The sequence below is a fragment of the Silene latifolia genome, chromosome 2 (genome assembly GCF_048544455.1).
Source record: "Silene latifolia isolate original U9 population chromosome 2, ASM4854445v1, whole genome shotgun sequence".
Lineage (NCBI taxonomy): Eukaryota > Viridiplantae > Streptophyta > Magnoliopsida > Caryophyllales > Caryophyllaceae > Silene > Silene latifolia.
The window spans coordinates 183,547,992-183,568,778 of NC_133527.1; the positions used below are offsets into that span (position 1 = coordinate 183,547,992).

The 20,787-nt window shown below is 46.9% G+C and overlaps 2 protein-coding genes across 2 annotated transcripts; one reads left to right on the plus strand and one right to left on the minus strand.

Annotated features, from left to right (window-relative positions):
• The first annotated feature begins 2,158 nt into the window (after positions 1–2,158).
• LOC141643644 (uncharacterized) lies at positions 2,159–18,963 on the plus strand. Its single transcript, XM_074452881.1, has 3 exons — positions 2,159–2,405; positions 2,596–3,207; positions 18,697–18,963. The coding sequence occupies exons 1-3, from the start codon at positions 2,315–2,317 to the stop codon at positions 18,726–18,728; spliced, it is 735 nt and encodes a 244-aa protein (XP_074308982.1). The 5' UTR covers positions 2,159–2,314; the 3' UTR covers positions 18,729–18,963.
• Positions 18,964–19,061: 98 nt separating this feature from the next.
• On the minus strand, positions 19,062–20,498 carry LOC141643645 (23 kDa jasmonate-induced protein-like). Its single transcript, XM_074452882.1, has 2 exons — positions 19,946–20,498; positions 19,062–19,497 (listed from the first exon to the last, which is right to left on the minus strand). Exons 1-2 carry the CDS (start codon positions 20,399–20,401, stop codon positions 19,231–19,233), a joined length of 723 nt encoding a protein of 240 aa, XP_074308983.1. The 5' UTR covers positions 20,402–20,498; the 3' UTR covers positions 19,062–19,230.
• Between the last annotated feature and the right edge of the window lie 289 nt (positions 20,499–20,787).

Here is a 20,787-nt window from a genome sequence, read left to right on the forward strand (position 1 = left end):
TGGATTTCGAATGCTTCATGTAATGGAAAATCTCGAAGGCAATTAACACATTATCAGATATAATCCGCCCCGGAGTAAACGCACTTTGATTCACCGAAACTATTTCCCCCAGGAACGGCTTTAACCTGTTTGCGAGCACTTGGGACACAAGCTTGTAGGCTACGTTGCAGAGACTAATTGGTCGAAAGTCACGAATTTTGTCTGGAGCTTTCTTTTTTGGGATCAAGACAATATTAGTCTTATTTATATCACGTGGCGATATTTCACCTCTCAAAATGGCAAGAACAGTGGCTACCACTTCCGACCCAATTATGTCCCAGTAAGATTGATAAAAAAGCCCGTTCATCCCGTCCGGCCCCGGAGCTTTCAGTGGGTGCATTTGATGTAGAGCCTCCAAAATCTCCTCCTCCCCGTACTCTCGCCTTAAAGACGTGTTCATAGGAGCTGACACACGGTTTTCAAGACCGTGCAAAACATCATTGAAGTCTACTGGATTCGACGACTTGAAAAGGGTTTCAAAGTAATTATTAGCCACTCTCGAAACTGCTTCATCCCCCGTATGAACCGTGCCATCATCACCCACGAGATTTGCAATATAATTCTTTCTTCTTCTATCACCCGCTCTCGAATGAAAAAACGAGGTATTTCTATCTCTATCTTTGAGCCATAATGCCCTTGATCGTTGACGCCAATATTGCTCTTCCTTTTTTCGCAATCCAGCTAGTTCCGCTACCAATTTCTTTCTTGCCTGGACGTTTTCCACACTCCGGTCTGCTTCGTTTAGCTGTGCAAGACGCCTCATATTCCTCTCCATATCTTTACCAATTCTGTTTATATTAGTTTTCTTCCAAGCCCTTAACTCGGTTGCACAAGCCTGCAGCATAGTCACCAGGTCGCCCTTCCCTCTGTAAAAGCCTCTCTCAACAGCTTCCCCGCAACCTTCCTCCTCGGTCCAGAATTGCTCAAAACGGAATTGACGTCGCCTCACTCCCTCCATCTCCCTTCTATTTAAAACCAGCTTGATCGGTGAATGATCCGACCACTCACGTTCAAGATAGAAAAGCCGAGCAAACGGAAACAAATCCAGCCACGGAACCGTACACATTGCCCTATCAATCATGCTCTGTCGATTAGCGTCCCCTGCCTGACCATTGTCAAAGGAAAAATTGTATCCTTCCCACGCCACATCTCGAAGCCCACAATCATTCACCGCCGCTTGAAAATTGTTCATTTGCCATTGAGGTCGGCTTCCCCCTTTCATCTCCGTTGAAAATAAAATCTCATTAAAGTCACCAATGCAAACCCACGACAGAGAGGATTGTCTACTAAGAACCCGTAATAATTCCCGGGACAGATGTCGATCAGAAACATTGGGCTAACCTTTCTATTTTAGTAATGTTTTTGATGGGTTATTTAGCCTATTTGATATTCCACACTCAATTTGGTCAACTTGTCTTCTAATAATTAGTTTCACTTTTTGTGGTGTTTGTGCCAATCAAAGATAAACATATGACTGGGACGGAGAGAGTGAATATTTTATCAGTTCCGATTAATTTTACATTTTTTTTGATATAAAAAATAATGACAAATGTACACGTACAAATTAATAGAAAAAGTAACATGTATACGGAAAAAAACAACATAATCAATAACGTAAATGTATAGAAATGACTAAGACGTCTAAATAAGAAAATTTGAATAATTGATGAGGAGTTGAGGAAAAAGGGAGTAAACATGAATCAACCGAATTCAAATATTATCCAATTGTATGAAATTACTAATTTCAAATCCGAATTTTTTCAGTTAAATTTTGAATTTTTTTCAAATTTACGTTATGAAATTATTTGTTCGCACCTGATGGAATTTTTCGCCCCTCCTAACAAAAAGTCTTGACTTCGTCACTGACTCTCACTCAAAAAACGCTCTTAAACGTTAAAAATCCGTGGAATGACAACCAAACGATACCTAATGATAAAAATGCATTCCTTAGCTTCTAACGTACAACGCAAGCAATAAAGATGAAACAGCCCAAATTATAAATATGAATAAACTTTATAGAAAATGGTGTCTCATACTCTGGTTACAAGCAAGCACATATTCCAATCATCCATGCTAAGTAAATAATCCATAAATCTAATCACTTGATACGCTTATCATCGATTATTTACACCTTTAATATTTGAACTTTGAAGCAATCACTCTTTAAGTACTCTTATTAAATATCAAGTGTTAAACTCAATTACAAAATCTTAATATTCTTATGACATTACTCCATTGCCTTTAATCAAGTTACTCTGAAACATAATTTGGTGCCATGGCTGCAATCAAAACAACATTTCCTTACGGCATTCTCAATTTCCTCGTCGCATTCTTAGTCTTATCGGCTTTCTCGTTTAACCTAAGTGGTACGTTATCGTTTGTCTATCTATGATTTTTATGTTTTGGTTCATGGTAAGTCTACAATATGAATAATTGAATAAGATTCGTGAATTGTATAACAAAGTCGGTTGATAGATTATATAACCAGTTGTATATTAAAATTATTGTGTAGTTGGTTTACGACCCAACTTAATGTTTTAAATGTATTGAATATAGATGCTCGAAATCCTTTGGAGATATTCAAGCTTAAGAAGAGGATGACACTTTCCGACTACAACACAGAAATCGAGTCATTAGATCTCCCAACAATTGACGCGTATGACCCAGAATTATCAACGGTCGACTCACCGCCTCTTAATCAGGATTACTCATCCTTAATTGCACCATCACCTATGATTACCAACCCACCACTAATCACCCCATCTTTAAGCCCATCCTACGGTAATCCTCGGATTTCCGACCCACCCGTATACGGATCCAGCCCAAATAACCAAAACCCAATTGCATCTCCTCATTATGGGCCAATTAAGCCACTCCCACCAAAGCCCACATTTCGGCCTGTAGGAGCCCCAACACATAACCCGGCCGGTTCGGTTTGGTGTGTTGCTAGGCCCACTATTCAGGACCCGTTTCTACAACAGGCCATGGATTATGCTTGTGGGGCCGGGGCGGATTGTGGTCCGGTTAAGCCCAATGGATCATGCTACGTGCCCAATACTTTGGTGGCCCATGCTTCCTATGCTTTCAATAGTTATTGGCAAAGGACAAAGATTTTGGGAGGTACTTGTGATTTTGGGGGCACTGCTATGCTAATTACTGTGGATCCAAGTAAGAATTCTTCAATCTTTTTCTTGTGAACTAACATAAACTCTAGCCTAAGACGGATCTGTTCGTTTTAAACTTAGCCGGGTTAAATAAAACTGATAAGATAAAAACAAAATGCATTGATATTAGTAAGAAAAACTTGTCCTCATCTATACAAATAAGGTGTTACTCCCTCCGTCCCGGTCAATTGTTGTCCTTTGGTTTTGGCACAAAGACCAAGGAAAGAGAATGAAGCCAATTACTAAATGACAAGTGCAACATATTGAGTGTGAATGATCAAATTGCTCATCAAGTTCATTCTTAAAACAGAAAGAACAACAAATGATTGAGACACCCCAAAATGGAAAAGGACAACAAATGACCGGGACAGAGCGAGTATTTGACATTTTTAATCTTAAAACAAATATGCTCGTTTTAAGGGAGACATACCATAAATCTAACAAGAAGTCGTTTAAGACCGATTTTGCAATAAGTTAGCATTTAATTAGTTACTCCCTCCATTTTTTCTAATTTTTTCTCCATTTGCTTTTTGAGAGTTGTTCCGGGTGTAATTCCAGAGCAAGTATTGTTACCACCCGCGGCTTGTAGAATGATGTCTTGAGTTGAATCCTTCTTGCCTTAATCGTTCCTCTCGGCCTCTCCTGCAACAATGAACGAAGGCGAGGGCTTGGCTTTGTGCCAGCGTACTCACTCCGACGCTCAAGTCAGTAAACTTAAAGGATTAAGTTGTGTTACTTGGCTAAGTATGTATTGTAGAGAGATAAGGAAGATATTACCAGATGAATAGTGTATTTAGGTTAAGTTGTGGATTAATTGGATCCTTTCCTCAATGAAGGTTGAGGAGTATTTATAGACTTTCACCTTTTGTCACGTAGTGGCCAAGTGGCCAAGTGGTTAGCAGGTGGAAAGACTGATCTACCCTCGGCCGAGGGACCCATGACAGGCCGGCGGGCCTGTTGACTCGCCGAGGGGTCTTGGATATGAGTTCGCGGATATGTGTGCCGGCTAATTGTCCTAGCCGAGGCACAAGAGACAGCCGACAGCTGCGTCGGTCGATTAGGGCCGTCTAAGTCGTTGACTTGCTGTAGATATCTTTGACCTTACTCAGTATGTTGACTCGATCAGCGGGTGCAGAATATGCCCCATCAATTTGCCCCCAACGTAGTCTATGCCGTGGTATGGGCTCCGATGTGTGTTGAGCGTATATTCTGCGCAAGTAAAAATTTTCTGCCCCGGCTTCTTCTACCTCGGTTTGGTTCTGCTTAGGCCTTACCCTATCCCCCCTCCACATGGATGTGTAATGGACATCCGATGTGGAAAAGAGAGAGACGTTGGCCGAGACCAGGGTTGAGAGTGGACCGTTTGGCAAGTAGATACCAAGGAGCGTGTTGAAGAAGATACGTCGATTGGCATTCTGTCAAGGAGCGTGTCCCAACCGCCGTTGTAAACATGTTAGCGTATCGGTCGTTGTGGCCCCTCACGCTTCCGGCCTTGGCCGAGGGAATCGGGGTTACGGCGCGACAGCGTTCGTATCTATAGACCATTATTGATTGCGTCCTCGTTCACGCTCGGTCTTAATTCGCCGAGGTGTCAGATTTGCGTCTCAACGATACTTATACATTCTTAAGCTCGGTCTTAATTAGCCGAGGGCAAGTCGTGGTTCCCTCGTCACTCTCGGTCTTAGTTAGCCGAGGTGATCGAGTTTACGTTCGACCGCCGTAGTTGTAAATATCTAGGCATATCGGCTCGTTCCCCCGTCGCCCTCGGTTTTAATTAGCCGAGGTGATCGAGGTTTTGGCTCGATTGCATTTACCGGCTCGTTCCCCCGTCACTCCTGGCTTCGGCCGAAGTGATCGAGGTTTTGGCTCGATTGCATCTTTCGGCTCGTTCCCCCGTCACTCCCGGCTTTAGCCGAGGTGATCGAGGTTTTGGCTCGATTGCATCTTTCGGCTCGTTCCCCCGTCACTCCCGGCTAACGGCTTTAGCCGAGGTGATCGAGGTTTTGGCTCGATTGCATCTTTCGGCTCGTTCCCCCGTCACTCCCGGCTTTAGCCGAGGTGATCGAGGTTTTGGCTCGATTGCATTTACCGGCTCGTTTCCCCGTCACTCCTGGCTTCGGCCGAAGTGATCGAGGTTTTGGCTCGATTGCATTTACCGGCTCGTTCCCCCGTCACTCCTGGCTTCGGCCGAAGTGATCGAGGTTTTGGCTCGATTGCATCTTTCGGCTCGTTCCCCCGTCACTCCCGGCTTTGGCCGAGGTGATCGAGGTTTTGACTCGATTGCATTTACCGGCTCGTTCCCCCGTCACTCCTGGCTTCGGCCGAAGTGATCGAGGTTTTGGCTCGATTGCATTTAGCTCCCCCGGCGTCTTGACAGGGTCAGCTTCTTCCGTCGCTCTTGTCGGTGTGACAGTGTGAGCCGGCGTACTACCAATTAGGTCCAGGGGTAGCTTCAGTTTTGCCGCATCAACCACATGTCCCATGATGGTGACTTGGTCGGCGGGCAGCGGTGTATCTTGTTCCTTTGGCATCCCGTTCGTCGTATCAGTGACACGGCCGGTGGGGGACTGCCCGATTTCCGAGTTGTGGAATGTGTCGTCTTGGTAGAATTCATTTTCCACAAGCACCTTCTCTGGTTGTTTCAACATCTTCTTAGCTTTTTGGGTGGGCTTTTGTTTTGAGTTTCTTTTTGTTTGGGAATGAATGTGACTAGCTTCTAGTATCTATCCCCACAGACGGCGCCAATTGTTCCGGGTGTAATTCCAGAGCAAGTATTGTTACCACCCGCGGCTTGTAGAATGATGTCTTGAGTTGAATCCTTCTTGCCTTAATCGTTCCTCTCGGCCTCTCCTGCAACAATGAACGAACTGAGGGCTTGGCTTTGTGCCAAGCGTACTCACTCCGACGCTCAAGTCAGTAAACTTAAAGGATTAAGTTGTGTTACTTGGCTAAGTATGTATTGTAGAGAGATAAGGAAGATATTACCAGATGAATAGTGTATTTAGGTTAAGTTGTGGATTAATTGGATCCTTTCCTCAATGAAGGTTGAGGAGTATTTATAGACTTTCACCTTTTGTCACGTAGTGGCCAAGTGGCCAAGTGGTTAGCAGGTGGAAAGACTGATCTACCCTCGGCCGAGGGACCCATGACAGGCCGGCGGGCCCTGCTGACTCGCCGCCGAGGGGTCTTGGATATGAGTTCGCGGATATGTGCCCCGGCTGGCTAATTGTCCTAGCCGAGTGTGACGATCCGCACACTTGAACCCTTAGATTTATTTATGCTTATGTATTTTCATTTCCCTTGTACATTTGTAGTAAGTATTTTCTTAGTAGTTTTAGAATAGGTTTCCATAAATAGGTATATCGCTATTTTGAACTAAACTTGTAAATTCAATGTTTCCTGCTACCAGGACCAAACTATCAAATTTGCCTCTTTGAGAGGTGCTAGTCAATGAAAAACCGCTTCTCATCCAAAAGCTTGTTGTTGCTTGTTGCTTGCTTTCAATAATCGTATTGCTTACTTTTATTGCTTTCGTGTGCCGGACTTGATAATCGTGACTAGGATTCCCGACACACACCGACCCGAGACCCGAGTATCGTGCTAGTGGGCGATCCCTCACTAGTACGAAGATCCTTGTTGCTTGCATCTTGCCTTGAGAAGGCGCAAGGGTGCGCGCCACGGTCCGGCAAAAGTAGCGGATCGTGACATTTGGTATCAGAGCCCGGTCTTCGGACGGGCGTCTGCAAGCCGCATTTGTTTATCGAGATCGAGAAAATGGGCGAAAAGATCTAGCACCGAGTGGATGCCTTAGAGGACGCAATCGACGTCAAGCTTCCCAAACTCGAGGACATCGTTATGCGGATGGCTGCGAGCCTCGAGGAGTTGCAAAAGACGGTTTGTGACCTTGAGACGAAGGTGGACGGGATGGATACCCGCATCCAAGCGATCAGTGGTGCGATCCCCGACGATCGGGAGGAAGAGATCAATCATCTGCATCGAAAGGTCGAGATGTTAGAGAACACTTGTGCCACGCTCGTGAAAGCGGTGGCCAATGACGGGAAATCTGTGGGGAGCCATAAGGTGAAGGCACCTCCACCTCGTGCCTACGATGGGGCGAGGGATTCGAAAGCGGTCGATAACTTTATCTTCGATATGGAGCAATACTTCCGAGTAAGTGGGCTCGACGAAGACGCGGAAGTTGTCACGGCAAGCATGTATCTAGTCGACGATGCCAAGATGTGGTGGAGGGCTAGGTACAAGGAAATCGATGCGGGCACGATTACGGTGACATCGTGGGCCGACTTTAAGAGGATCTTGAAGGATCACTTCTACCCCGAGAATACGGAGTTTGTTGCTCGGAAGAAGTTGAAGGAAATCAAGCACACCAAATCAATCCGGGAATATGTGAGGGAATTCTCAGCCTGCATGCTCGAGATTAGCGAAATGTCCGAGACGGATAGGACATTCGAGTTCATTGACGGGTTGAAGAGGTGGGCACAACAAGAGGTCATGAGGCAGAATCCCAAAACTCTGTCTTCGGCCATATCGGCTGCGGAGCGCCTACTCGACTTTCACGGAGAGCGAGAGGCACCAAGAGTGGTGGCACCAACGGGGAATACTGGTGCGTCACAGAGTGGGTACAATGGACAAAGGCCACAAAACAGCGCCATTTCCGTTGGGAACAGTCGGTTCCGCTCACAAGGAAGTCAAGCCCAATCGGCGAGCACTACAAACTCGCCCTCAAGCTCGTCTTCTAAGGTGGGAAACTCTACTGCTTCCACAACAAAGAGACCGTTCGCGTGTTTTGTGTGCAAGGGTCCTCACAAGATGGCCGATTGTCCGAACAAAGCGGAGTTCAATGCCATGTTCAAGCAGATGCCGAAAGGGGCTCAAGAACGTCTTGATGGGGCATTGGCCGACTATCACCAAGAGTGTAACGAAGACTCGAGTGATGGTGAAGACCAACCAAGAATGGGCTCACTTCAAAGGATCAGCGCGATGGGGAAGTACGAAGATTCCTCCGCCAAGAAATCTGACGGGCTCATGTACGTGGACTTGATGGTGAATGGGAAACAAGCGCGAGCCTTGATCGACTCGGGCGCCTCCCATAACTTTGTTACGAAAGAGGAAGCGGATCGGTTGGGGCTAGTTCTGCGGGATGCTAATAGCTGCCTGAAGCCGGTCAATGGGAAAATAAGACGCGTCCAAGGAGTGGCTAAGAAGGTCGCGGTCCAAGTGGGTGAGTGGGCAGGGGAGCTCGACTTCACCACCGTTCCGCTGGATGACTTCAAGTTAGTACGCGGGATGCAGTTCTTTCAGAAAGCATTGGTAGTATTGAAACCAAGTGACGGATCGATGCTACTAATGGGGTCTATCGTAGTGAATACGGTAGATGGCGACGAAGACAAGGGGCAGCATCGAATTTCGGCTATGAGGGTGATACCGATGCCGAAACAAGGGATGCGACCTTGGAGAATGCCTGAAGGTTCGGTGGAGCCGAGGGCGAACAAGACCCAGGCTAACTACGATGCTAAGTGGCCTGGGGGACGAAAGAAGAGTCTACCCCCTCACCGAGGAGTAGACAATGAGGGCAGAGATGCCCAAAGAAGTAGGCCTCGTACCATCAGGGGGCCACGTCGGTGTGCTGAATCGACGTCCTGGTTTGCGGGTCAGTCGACCCAAGAGATAAGGCCTCGTACCATCGGGGGCGCGTCGATGTGCTTTGAATCGACGTCCTGGTTTTGGGTCGTCGACCCAAGAGAGAAGGCCTCGTACCATCGGGGGCCGCGCCGAAATGCCGATTCGGCGTCCCGGAGATCTCACATTCCCTTGAATGCGGGTCCTTGAAGTGAGGAGAGACAAAGTGAAGGTCCGTTGGAGCCGTACTTGGAGAAAGCCCGAGAGAGCACTTTTCAAGCAGCGGCAAAGTGGGCGTTCCCGAGAGACAAGGAGCACGTGGTGGACTTGGAGAACATGATGTTCGGCAGCTTCTATGTCAAGGAACTCCAGCCTATCCTTGAAGGGACGAAGAGGCCGGTCATTGTTTGGGACGAAGCGCACATTCAAGCCGAGTTGTACAAGCCAATCCCCAACACCGCATGGACGGTCGAGCTCACCGAGGATGTCTCACTGAAGCACCATTCAAGATTTTTTGTGTTGCCGAGGGCGGCAACAGATTAGGTGGGGGAGAGTGTGACGATCCGCACACTTGAACCCTTAGATTTATTTATGCTTATGTATTTTCATTTCCCTTGTACATTTGTAGTAAGTATTTTCTTAGTAGTTTTAGAATAGGTTTCCATAAATAGGTATATCGCTATTCTGAACTAAACTTGTAAATTCAATGTTTCCTGCTACCAGGACCAAACTATCAAATTTGCCTCTTTGAGAGGTGCTAGTCAATGAAAAACCGCTTCTCATCCAAAAGCTTGTTGTTGATTGTTGCTTGCTTTCAATAATCGTATTGCTTACTTTTATTGCTTTCGTGTGCCGGACTTGATAATCGTGACTAGGATTCCCGACACACACCGACCCGAGACCCGAGTATCGTGCTAGTGGGCGATCCCTCACTAGTACGAAGATCCTTGTTGCTTGCATCTTGCCTTGAGAAGGGGCAAGGGTGCGCGCCACGGTCCGGCAAAAGTAGCGGACCGTGACACCGAGGCACAAGAGACAGGCCGACAGGCTGCGTCGGTTAGGCCGTCTAAGTCGTTGACTTGCTGTAGATATCTTTGACCTTACTCAGTATGTTGACTCGGTCAGCGGGTGCAGAATATGCCCCATCAAGAGTCAAACTCACATTACTATAACCGTAAATATGTTAGTGAATAAAAATATTAATACATATAATTAAACTAACTACATTTATTATTAAAATATCTCTTACAAATTTTCTTTGATAAAAGAAGTAACAAGTAGATTGAAAAAAAAAAGTAGATTTAAAAACACGATCAAAGCTCCATCTTGGTGACCGAAAAAATAAATGAGAAGAAAATAGATAAATGGAGGGAGTAGTAAGCAAGGATGTTCGGATTAAAGACAAAATTGACATTGATATGATAAAACTAGCTATGAGCTAAACGAGTCCTTGTCGACATTAAAAATGTACATTAATTTATGATAGTCAAATATAAATCAAAGATGGTTTTGTATAAGATTAAGTTAGTTTTGATTAGTCACTTATAAAACATAAACTGTTGCATAAGACCATTTATTAATAACACATGGAGCTGTCTATTCCAAAAAAAAAAAAAAAAAAAAACCAACTAAAGTACTAAACTAGTTGAAAAACTTGTAATTTTTTTTTAGTTTTTTTTATTTTATTTTGATAGCCTTGTTCCGGGTGTAATTCCAGAGCAAGTATAGTTACCACCCGTGGCTTGTTGAATGATGTCTTGAGTTGGATTCTCCTTTGGTCTTAATCGTTCCTCTCGGCCTCTCCGCAATGTGAACGAGGCGAGGGCTTGGCTTTGTGCCAAGCGTACTCACTCCGACGCTCAAGTCAGTAAACTTAAAGGATTAAGTTGTATGTTATCTAGAGCAAGATATTGTAGAGAGATGAGGAAGATAATACCAGTTTATGTGTGATATTAGGTCAAGTTGTGGATTAGTTGGCCCCTTTCCTCAATGAAGGTTGATGAGTATTTATAGGCTTTCACCTTTTGTCACGTAGTGGCCAAGTGGCTAGCAGGTGGAAAGACCGTTCTACCCTCGGCCGATGGACCCATGGCAGGCCGACCGAGGGTCTTGGATATGAGTACGCGGATACGTGCCTCGGCTGGCAGGTTGCCATGCCGAGACCCAGCCGACAGCCGATGGGTCGATCGGCTAATTTGTCTAAGTCGTTGACTTCTTTGTGGATATCTTTGACCTTGCTCAATATGTTGACTTGGTCAGCGGTGCAGAATATGCCCCATCAATTTGCCCCCAGCGTAGTCTATGCCGTGGTATGGGCTCCGATGTATGCTTGAGCGTATATTCTGCGTAAGTAATTTGTAGAAATTTTCTGTATCGACTTCTTCTGCGGCGGCTTCTTTTACCTCGGCCTGGTCTTTCTGAGGCCGTACCATATCCCCCCTCCACATGGATGTGCAAAGGGCATCCGATGTGGAAAAGGAACTGACGCTGGCCGAGACCAGGGTTGAGTGAGCCGGTTGTTTTTGATTGCCCCAGGCCGGCGCTACTTAGCTTGGTCGATCATGTGGCCGGCGGAGAACAGATGCTTGAAAATTTGTTGAGGAAGGTGAATGGGCGGAGAGATACGAATGGGCGTGCTGAAGACGCTTGGTCACTGTTGCATTGATTGACGTTCAACTGTTGCAACGATTGACATCCCGTGGTTGCATGTCTGACACGTGTCTGTTCGCTGATTGGCTGACGTTTCATGGGCTGGGCCCTGATTGGTCCTTCTTCATGGGCTTTTTCCTATAAATAGGGCAGTTATCCCGTGAAATTGGCCACCAATTTCATTCTCCAAAATTTTCTTCTCTCTAAACTTTCAAGGGTTTCATTGTCTAATTTTCAGAGTTGTTACTCCGGCGGGTGTTTTTCTTCAAGGTAAACAAACTTTCCAATTTCTTAACTCTGTAAGTTATTATTGTAAACATGTCTTCTGCTGATGCCGGGCCTAGCAAACCGACGCGGGGGGGTTCTAGGTCTCCTTCTCCTGAAGTTGATCCTCGAGTTTTGGAGGAATGGGAGGACTCCGATGAACTTGATGACGATTTTGGTGATGATGCTGAAAAGGCTCGCCCTAATGAGGAGAGGCAGTGCGTTATGGATCACGGCGACGCCTGTAAGGCCCGCCCCGACCGTGCTTGGACCCGTAAGCTTGCCAGTTGCTCTGGCGCGAGATTTTTCGAGGGCCATTTCTTCTTTGGCGAGGGGTACGAGATCGTTATCCCTAGGGAGGATCAGGTGGTCTGTTGTCCTCCACCGGGTCACACCGGTGTATACATGCGGCACTTGGAGTACGAGCTCCGGTTTCCGCTGAATGAGCACGTTATGGCTATTATCAGAGCCATGAACGTTGCCGTTGCCCAATTGCACCCGTTGGCCGTGAGGACCATAACCGGTTTTGTCTGGCTATGCCTCTTCAAGGGAGAGGCCCCAACAGTGAATTTATTCCGCCGGCTTCATTCTCTTCGGCCATCAGTATCTGGCCGCGTCGGCTGGTACAGTGTGCAGATGGAGCAGGGTTATTTATCTGTGCCCAAACTTACTTCTTGCAAAGACTGGCAGCGGCGATGGGTGTACGTTAAGATGCCGGATGACTATCCGCTGCCCCGCTCCTTCCAGCACCAAGTTAATTTGCGATGTGAGACTAAAGCGGAGCGTGACAGGTGGGTTTCATACAAGAAGCCCAAGATGGATGCCAGCTGTGTCTACCTTAAGGCGGATGAGAAGCTGGCGATGAGGCTTTTTGAGACGGATAAGAGTGGGGTGCCGAGAAGATGGATTCCCCCCACGCAGATCATTCTTCAGGATGAGCCGCTCTGCTATGTCGGTCTCATACCGGCCCTAGCGCGGGGTGAGTGGGGTCGGTGCGAGGCCCATCATCCCTCTCAACGTCCCCGTTTTTCGAACCTCGATTTATTTCTTCTACCTAACTCTTGTTTTGTTTCCTTTGCAGACTACTTTGGGCCGGACCTGTCTGAGGATTTCCTCCGGAGAATGGGGCTGCATAAGGATAAAACCGTTGCTAAATTGCACCCCAAGGCTCTAACCCATGACCGCAGGACGTCGCCGAATGATCTTATGGATCAGCAGCTGAGATGCTTGAATGCGGTGGAGGCCCAGGCGAGGGTTGTTAGTCATGTGCCGCGCCGTACGCGAAGAACGAAGTCTTCGGCGGTGGTGGCGCCGGCATCAGTTCCACCCCCCATCCCCTCTGTTGTGAAGGAGACGGTGGAGATCGTTTACATCTCTAATGGTGATGACTCTGACGAGGAGGAGGGGTCTCCCCTTGTCCGTAAGAGAAAGCAGACAGCTTTTACCGCTGCCGACGAGGAGATGCGCCCTTCGGCCAAGAAGGCCAAGCACGGTACTGATCTATCCGGTGGCTCAGATTTAGCCGGTTCATCAGGCGCTGCCGATGACGGGCTCTTCGGCATGTCGATGTATGTTGATACTGATGCTTTCTTTAAATTTTGCGAGATCGGCCCGTTGTCGTCATTTGCTCTTATTGAGCGACAGTGGAAGAGAAACCCGCGCAGTCGATGATCATGACGTCGCCATTGGGTCTTCATCCCAGAAGGTTTCCCTTTCCCGACTGCAGACTAGTGATCGAAATGTCACTGCTGACTCTTCATCCCAGAAGGTTTCCCCCTCCCGGCTCGTGGCGGGAGGTGCGAGGTTGGTCGAGGAGCTGGCGAGGTGGAACGAGCTGGCCAGTGCTCGCATTATAGAGCAAGAGAAGGTCGTGGCTCAGTCCGCTCTTGAGCTCGATGTCACTAAGAAGGTGGCCGCGAAGGCGAGGCTGGATCTCCTCAATGAGCAGAGGCTTAGGGGAGATGTTGAGAAAGCGCTCTTGGCTGAGAGAAAGCTTAGGGAGGACGCTGAAAAGGAGGTCCTTGCTGAGAGAGCCAAGACCGAGGCTGCTGCGGCTGAAGTTGCAAAGTTGCTGGAGAAGTGTGACCTCGTTCAGAGGCACGCCGACCTTTATCTCCAGCAGAGGAATGAATTTAGGGGCAAATTTCAGATCCAGGGGAAGGTGATCCAGAGCAAGGAGGCCATTATCAGGCAAAAGGAGGACGACATTGAGATGCTCCAAACCAAAATGCTCCCTGACCTGTGTTCCGAATTCCGGGATCTGGTCGAAGCTGCTGCCAGGGAAGTAATTGAGGAGCTCTTTCCTCTTGAAGGTTCCTTTCCGTGGGGCAGATTTGACGAGCTATTTGACGACAAGCTCGAAGCTAAGGAGAAGGCTGTGGAGGAGAGGGTCAAGGAGGCGGCGAGAGTGAAGATAGAGCAAAAAGCGGCCGAGGAGGCGGCAGCTATCGCTGAGAAGGCTAAAGCGGCCAAGGAGGAAGCCGATTGGGCAAGGGCAGTTGAGGCTGCCGAGGCTAAGGCCGGGGCTGCTGAAGCTGAGGCTGCTAAGGGAGCTACTGGGTTGCCCCTTGAAGAAGGTGCTGCTACCGCTGCTGATGGCGAGCAACGGCAGACATAGGGAGATGATATCCGTAGCCTTTTGTCTTTTGGTTTGTCCTTGTAATTTCTTGTAATTCGTTGAACATTTTTTAATAAGAGCTCGTTTCTTCTGCCTCCGGCCTGGCCGAGGTTTTTACCTTACTTCTTTTTCTTGCGCTAGTGTTTGAGCCTCAACTGTATTTTTAGCGTCTCTGTCTTCGTCTGTGTCGTCTCCTTACGTTATTATTTGAGTGTCTCTTTTGTTTCCGCCTCGGCTTGGCCGAGGCAGTCTAGAGCGCGTATCTCAATCGTGTTAACGCTTCTAAGGCATTTTGATTGCTTTGCGAGTATCAACTGCGATGGTCGTGATTGCCGCTCTTGTCGGTGTGACAGTGTGAGCCAGCATCTGCTTCTTCATGAGTCTGCCGTGGCGTCTACCACTTGGAGTGACTGCGACGGCGTCTATTTCTTCCTGAGACTGCCGTGGTGTCTACCACTTGGAGTGACTGCGACGGCGTCCAACCTCTTGGGGTGACTGCCGTGGCGTCTACTACTTGGGGTGACTGCGACGGCGCCTATTTCTTCATGAGACTACCGTGGCGTCTACCACTTGGAGTGACTGCGACGGCGTCCAACCTCTTGGGGTGACTGCCGTGGCGTCTACTACTTGGGGTGACTGCGACGGCGCCTATTTCTTCATGAGACTGCCGTGGCGTCTACCACTTGGAGTGACTGCGACGGCGTCCAACCTCTTGGGGTGACTGCCGTGGCGTCTACTACTTGGGGTGACTGCGACGGCGCCTATTTCTTCATGGAGACTGCCGCTCTTGTCGGTATGATGAGTGTGTGAGCCGACATCGCTATCGATAAAGACTGCCGCTCTTGTCGGTATGACAGTGTGAGTCGGCGTCTGCTGCTTCCTAGTTACTATGGGAAGAATGAACATTTTGATGGAACTTGGATGATTTTTCATTTAGGTAAAAACACGCGTCGGGGTGCCCACAGCTGTTTTGGACACCTCCGCCGCTACATAGAGCATTCCCGAGATTACCAGCGTCCTAATGGCCTATCAAAGGCACAACGTCTTAGTCAGCCGCTAGTTACATCCATGAGGTCGTCCTCCTGTTGTAAGGATAGACTTTTCCCTTTTTCTGATTTCTTTGCCACTTTGAGGGATTGCATGTTGCATCCTCTGGCGGCTATATCCGGACGTTGACCACCTCGTCATTCTCGTCTTTGGAGACGAGCTTATGCGCTTCCCCCCGGTCCGAGACATACATCAGTGTTAGGGCCCGGATGGACATCACTGCGTCAGCCTCGCTCAGGGTGACTCGGCCTATGAGAACGTTGTAGGCGGACGAGCCGTCGATGACCACGAACTCAGCTAGGACATTCTTAGCCACATTCTTTTCGCCGAACGTCACCGGGAGTCTGATTGATCCCAGTGGTAGCAGGCCGGCCCCAGAGAAGCTGTATAGTGGGTTGGTGCAGGGGCTCAGGTCCTCAATCCTCAGACCGAGGCTGAGAAAGCATTCTCTGTACATAACGTTTGTGTAGGCGCCTGTGTCAATCAAACACCTCTTCACCAAGTGGTTGGCTATATCCAGGCGGACTGTAAGTGGGTCGCTATGAAGAGCGATGACTCCCTCGTAGTCCTCCTGTCCGATTGTCATATCGGGGATGCTGGGAGCGGGGGCGGCTGTGTTGGGCACGAAGTTGATGGCCTGATACGGTTTATTCAGGTGCCGTTTGTGCCCATGAGCGGACCCATCGTTCCCGTTGCCCCTGTTGACAACATGGATTACTCCTATCCGTTCAAAGACGGACTTGCTATTTGACCCGCCGGCATCTGATCTTTGGCCACCGGCAACGTATTTGCCGAGGCTCCCCGTCCGGATCAGCTCTTCGATGGCGTTCTTCAGATGTCGGCAGTCGTTGGTTAAGTGTCCGGTGTGGCCGTGGTACTCACAGTACTGGCTCGTGTCACCGTCACTCCTCGGCCTAGGGGGTCTTTCCCATTTCTGGCCCTCGTTCTTGCTTAAAGCGAAGACCTCGGCGGCCGATACGACCAGAGGGGTGTGGGCATCGTATTGTTTTTTGTAGTACGTTCCCGAGCTCCCCCCGGCGTCCACCGAGTTCTGTTTCCTGGCAGACCTGTCCGACCGTGACCTATTATTCTCACGGCGTCTTTCATCGGATCGTGACCCGTCGTGGTCACGACGTCTTTCATCCGGGTTATCCCCCCGGTGGCTCTTCTTTTCTGAGTGTTCGGCCTCATTGGGGCCTACCCAGGTCTTGTGATAGTCTTCTACCTTGATTGCTTGGTCGGCCATCTTCCTGGCGGCATCCAAGCCCAGGCCTCCGCATTTGATGAGCTCATTTTTTAAGTCTCCCCTTGGGAGGCCCTTCATCAGCGCGAAGGCCGCCAATTCGGGATTAATTTCTCGAATCTGCTGGACCTTTCCATTGAACCTCTTCACATAGCTCCGTAGAGACTCGCCCCCCTCCTGCTTGATAGTTAGGAGGTCCGACGTCTCCACGACCCTCCTCTTGTTGCAAGAGTACTGGGCTAGAAAGGCGTCCCTTAGGTCGGCGTAATAGTATACCGAGCCGTCGGGAAGCCCCTTGTACCAACTTTGAGCCATCCCATGCAAAGTTGTTGGGAAAACTCGGCACCAGACCTCATCGGGCTGCTCCCATACGGACATGTAAGACTCGAAAGCCTCAGCGTGGTCGGCTGGATCGCCTTCCCCTTTGTATGATATGGGTGGCAACTTGAGCTTGGTTGGCACTTGGATTTCTAGGACGTAGGCGCTGAGGGGCTGTCTGACCACGTGTCGAACGGCACGCGGCGATCGGCTCCTCGCATTCCTAATCCGGCTCCTCCCCTCGTATCGGGAAGGGCTCCTTCTTCGACTCGGACTTCTTCTCCAACTCTGCTGAGTCGGACTCCTCTGGCTCCTTTGGGGTAAGCCTCGTTCGTGCTGCGGGGACGCTGTCCTCCCACGAGTACGGGAAGGACTTAGGTCTACCACGCCCACTTTGGGCTCCCCCGGCGACTTTGCTGGGTCAGCTTCTCCTAGTGCTCCGTTCAAGTTTCTCGGAGTCACATTTTGGGCCCTGGTTTCCGCCGCTCTTGTCGGCGTGACAGTGTGAGCAGGCGTATTACAAATTAGGTCCAGGACCATTTTCAGTTTTGCTATGTCAACCACATGTCCCATGATGGTGACCTGGTTGGCTGGCAGCGGCGTGTCGGGTATTGATGGCATCCCGAACTCCGGTTGGATTACACCGCCGGTGGAGGGCTGCACGACTCCAGAATTGTTGAAAGTATCATCGTGGTAGAATGCGGTTTCGTCGGTTACGACTGCGTCTTGTTGTTTCGACATCTTAGCTTTTTTGGGTGGGTTTTTGTTGTTTTTTTTTTTTTGATTGGGAATGAATGTGACTAGCTTCTAGTGTCTCTCCCCACAGACGGCGCCAATTGTTCCGGGTGTAATTCCAGAGCAAGTATAGTTACCACCCGTGGCTTGTTGAATGATGTCTTGAGTTGGATTCTCCTTTGGTCTTAATCGTTCCTCTCGGCCTCTCCTGCAACAGTGAACGAACTGAGGGCTTGGCTTTGTGCCAAGCGTACTCACTCCGACGCTCAAGTCAGTAAACTTAAAGGATTAAGTTGTATGTTATCTAGAGCAAGATATTGTAGAGAGATGAGGAAGATAATACCAGTTTATGTGTGATATTAGGTCAAGTTGTGGATTAGTTGGCCCCTTTCCTCAATGAAGGTTGAGGAGTATTTATAGGCTTTCACCTTTTGTCACGTAGTGGCCAAGTGGCCAAGTGGCTAGCAGGTGGAAAGACCGTTCTACCCTCGGCCGATGGACCCATGGCAGGCCGGCCGAGGGTCTTGGATATGAGAACGCGGATACGTGCCTCGGCTGGCAGGTTGCCATGCCGAGACCAGTCGGCCGACAGCCGATGGGTCGATCGGCTAAATTTGTCTAAGTCGTTGACTTGCTGTGGATATCTTTGACCTTGCTCAATATGTTGACTTGGTCAGCGGTGCAGAATATGCCCCATCAAGCCTAATAGTTTATATTGTAAGTGATAACTTACGTACTCTTAAATACTTTGTATATCCGTATTCATTATACAAATATTGTGTTGTTAAAATATAATTAATACTCCCTCTGTTCCAATGATATGTTTACACTTACTTTATTTTGTGAGAGGGAAATAAATGAAATGTAAACATATCATTGGAACGGAGGGAGTAGTAAATTTGGGCTTTTTTTTTTTTTTTTTTTCTTTCGTATATGACGATTTTATCGGAGACTTGTTGCTTATCAAATAATTATCGTTTCAGGTAATGATAGGTGTCAATTTGTATACAATTGATCAATGGACATGGGGAAATGTGAGTACTCTCTGGCGTATTATTATGGCATTAGAGAAATAATTTCATGGATGAGGTACTTCACCAGTGGATGTATGATGTATCAACTTCGTATAATAGTTACAGTACTTAGTACTCCGTATAATTTTGCAATTTAGGATTGTACTGTTCGACATTATACATTTATACGTTTGTAAATTTGTACTAATAAAAGATATGCATGATTCATACGACCAATGATTGTTAATTTGTGTAACACAAATTGGTAAGTATTTGACCCGTTGTAAGTATAATAGTGTTCGTCTTAAATGAAAATCTGTGAAAATTCTCAGAAATATAAAAACACAGACAATTATATTATCAAAAAGAATAACAAGAAAATACCAAAAAACATACATAACAATAATAATAATGAGGATGATGCTGATGATTTGATGTAGCGGGATGACATGGTGGTGTTAGTGACCTTTGATGAGGAGGGAAAATGAATCCAAACAAGGGATTTTAAATTCCTTGTTCTCCATCTTTTTCTTTTTCCTCCAAATCCTTTAATCCAAACGCGCCATTAATAAAGTTATCTGATGTTGGACGAGGGGAATGAGGAGTCTGGAGGATGGCACGATAAAACGGGGAGGTGCCTGAACCAATGTCAACATCTATTATCGCTCCGTCTTTGTTTATTCGACTTTGCCTAGGCGACGTATTTAACCTCCTAAAAAGAGCATTCCAATCCTTTTGAAAACTGTCTAGTCGGCCTACATCACATAAAACCTGCACAACCATTACCATTATCATTACAAGGTCGTGTATATAATCGACTTTGTAATTAATTAATTAATTAATTAATTAAAACACATCGTATATTATATACAAAAAAATGAAATTAGGTAACATTACATATAAAGTAAATTAAAAATTATTTCCTTTTAAATTTCAATTTTTTAAAATTAGTCCCTTATATAATTTTTTTTCTAAAATTTCTCCCTTAAAATGTACTTTTATCAAAAATTGCTTCAAAACACCAAGTTAAGTTACTTATTCAGTCATTTTATAAACAGATGTAGTAAGTCACCTAAATTGGAATTTTGAAGCAATTTTTGATAAAAGTGCATATTAAGAGAGTAATTTTAGAAAAAAATTATATAAGGGTGTAATTTTAAAAAACAGAATTTTAAAAGGGAGTAATGATTAAAATGAATATATAGTGGAGGGTACATACTGTGGATTTAGGGTTGCCAAAGGCCTTCCAAGGGACACGCCAACCGATAAGCCAATCGCGGTCTTGGCCAGACGCATTCTTAGCACGGTACACAAGGAAACCCGAAGAGCCTTGGGAAGCAGAGGTTGGCTTGACATGAAGGAAGGAAACCCACTGGCCATTACCTATGACCAGAGGGTAAGGAGTCCCACCAATATGGCCTTGTCCCTCACGATAGGCGACTAAGCGCAGGGTGTCACCGGTGGCATTGTACATCGTAATATGGGTGGTGACACCTTTCCCATACGCCGTTTTTAGGCCCCTCACGTACGTCAAAGCGTCTGTGCTTTTCCCATTATCGTTTATTAGATTCAAGGCCTCTCTAGCTCGATATTCTTGGGTTTTTTTCTTGTCTGCGTATATTGAGTATCTATCCAGGAAATAGTTATCTACGACGGCGCCAAATGGATTCGCCATCTTCGTTCTATCTCGCACACTATATATCCTTCTTGTTATGCTTTTTTTATTTCCTTTAATAATTTTTATGTGATTGTATGTCACATGTCTCTTGCTCTTTGTATGTCTCTATATTACTATATATAGAACTAGTATTGGTGTCGGCTTCGTCCGGGCTACCTCTAGTCCTCTACTTACCATTAATTTTTTTTAATTAATAAAATTACTTAAAGTTGCATAACCCATAAATTTATTATTAATATATTTTTTATAACATATCCTAAAATTACGATGAAATAAGTTTTGAGACAAATTCACTACTCCCGCTATTAATATTTTACTCTTATTAATGAAATAATAGTAATAACCATTGTTGTCAGAATCCCGATTCGATCCTATAATTCTAC

Coding starts and splice junctions, on each gene's coding strand:
- LOC141643645 (XM_074452882.1), bottom strand. CDS start 20,401: ATGGCGAATCCATTTGGCGCCGTCGTAGATAACTATTTCCTGGATAGA. Junction 19,498..19,945: donor TTGGCAACCCTAAATCCACA/GTATGTACCCTC, acceptor ATGGTTGTGCAG/GTTTTATGTGATGTAGGCCG.
- LOC141643644 (XM_074452881.1), top strand. CDS start 2,315: ATGGCTGCAATCAAAACAACATTTCCTTACGGCATTCTCAATTTCCTC. Junction 2,406..2,595: donor TTTCTCGTTTAACCTAAGTG/GTACGTTATCGT, acceptor TATTGAATATAG/ATGCTCGAAATCCTTTGGAG. Junction 3,208..18,696: donor GCTAATTACTGTGGATCCAA/GTAAGAATTCTT, acceptor TTATCGTTTCAG/GTAATGATAGGTGTCAATTT.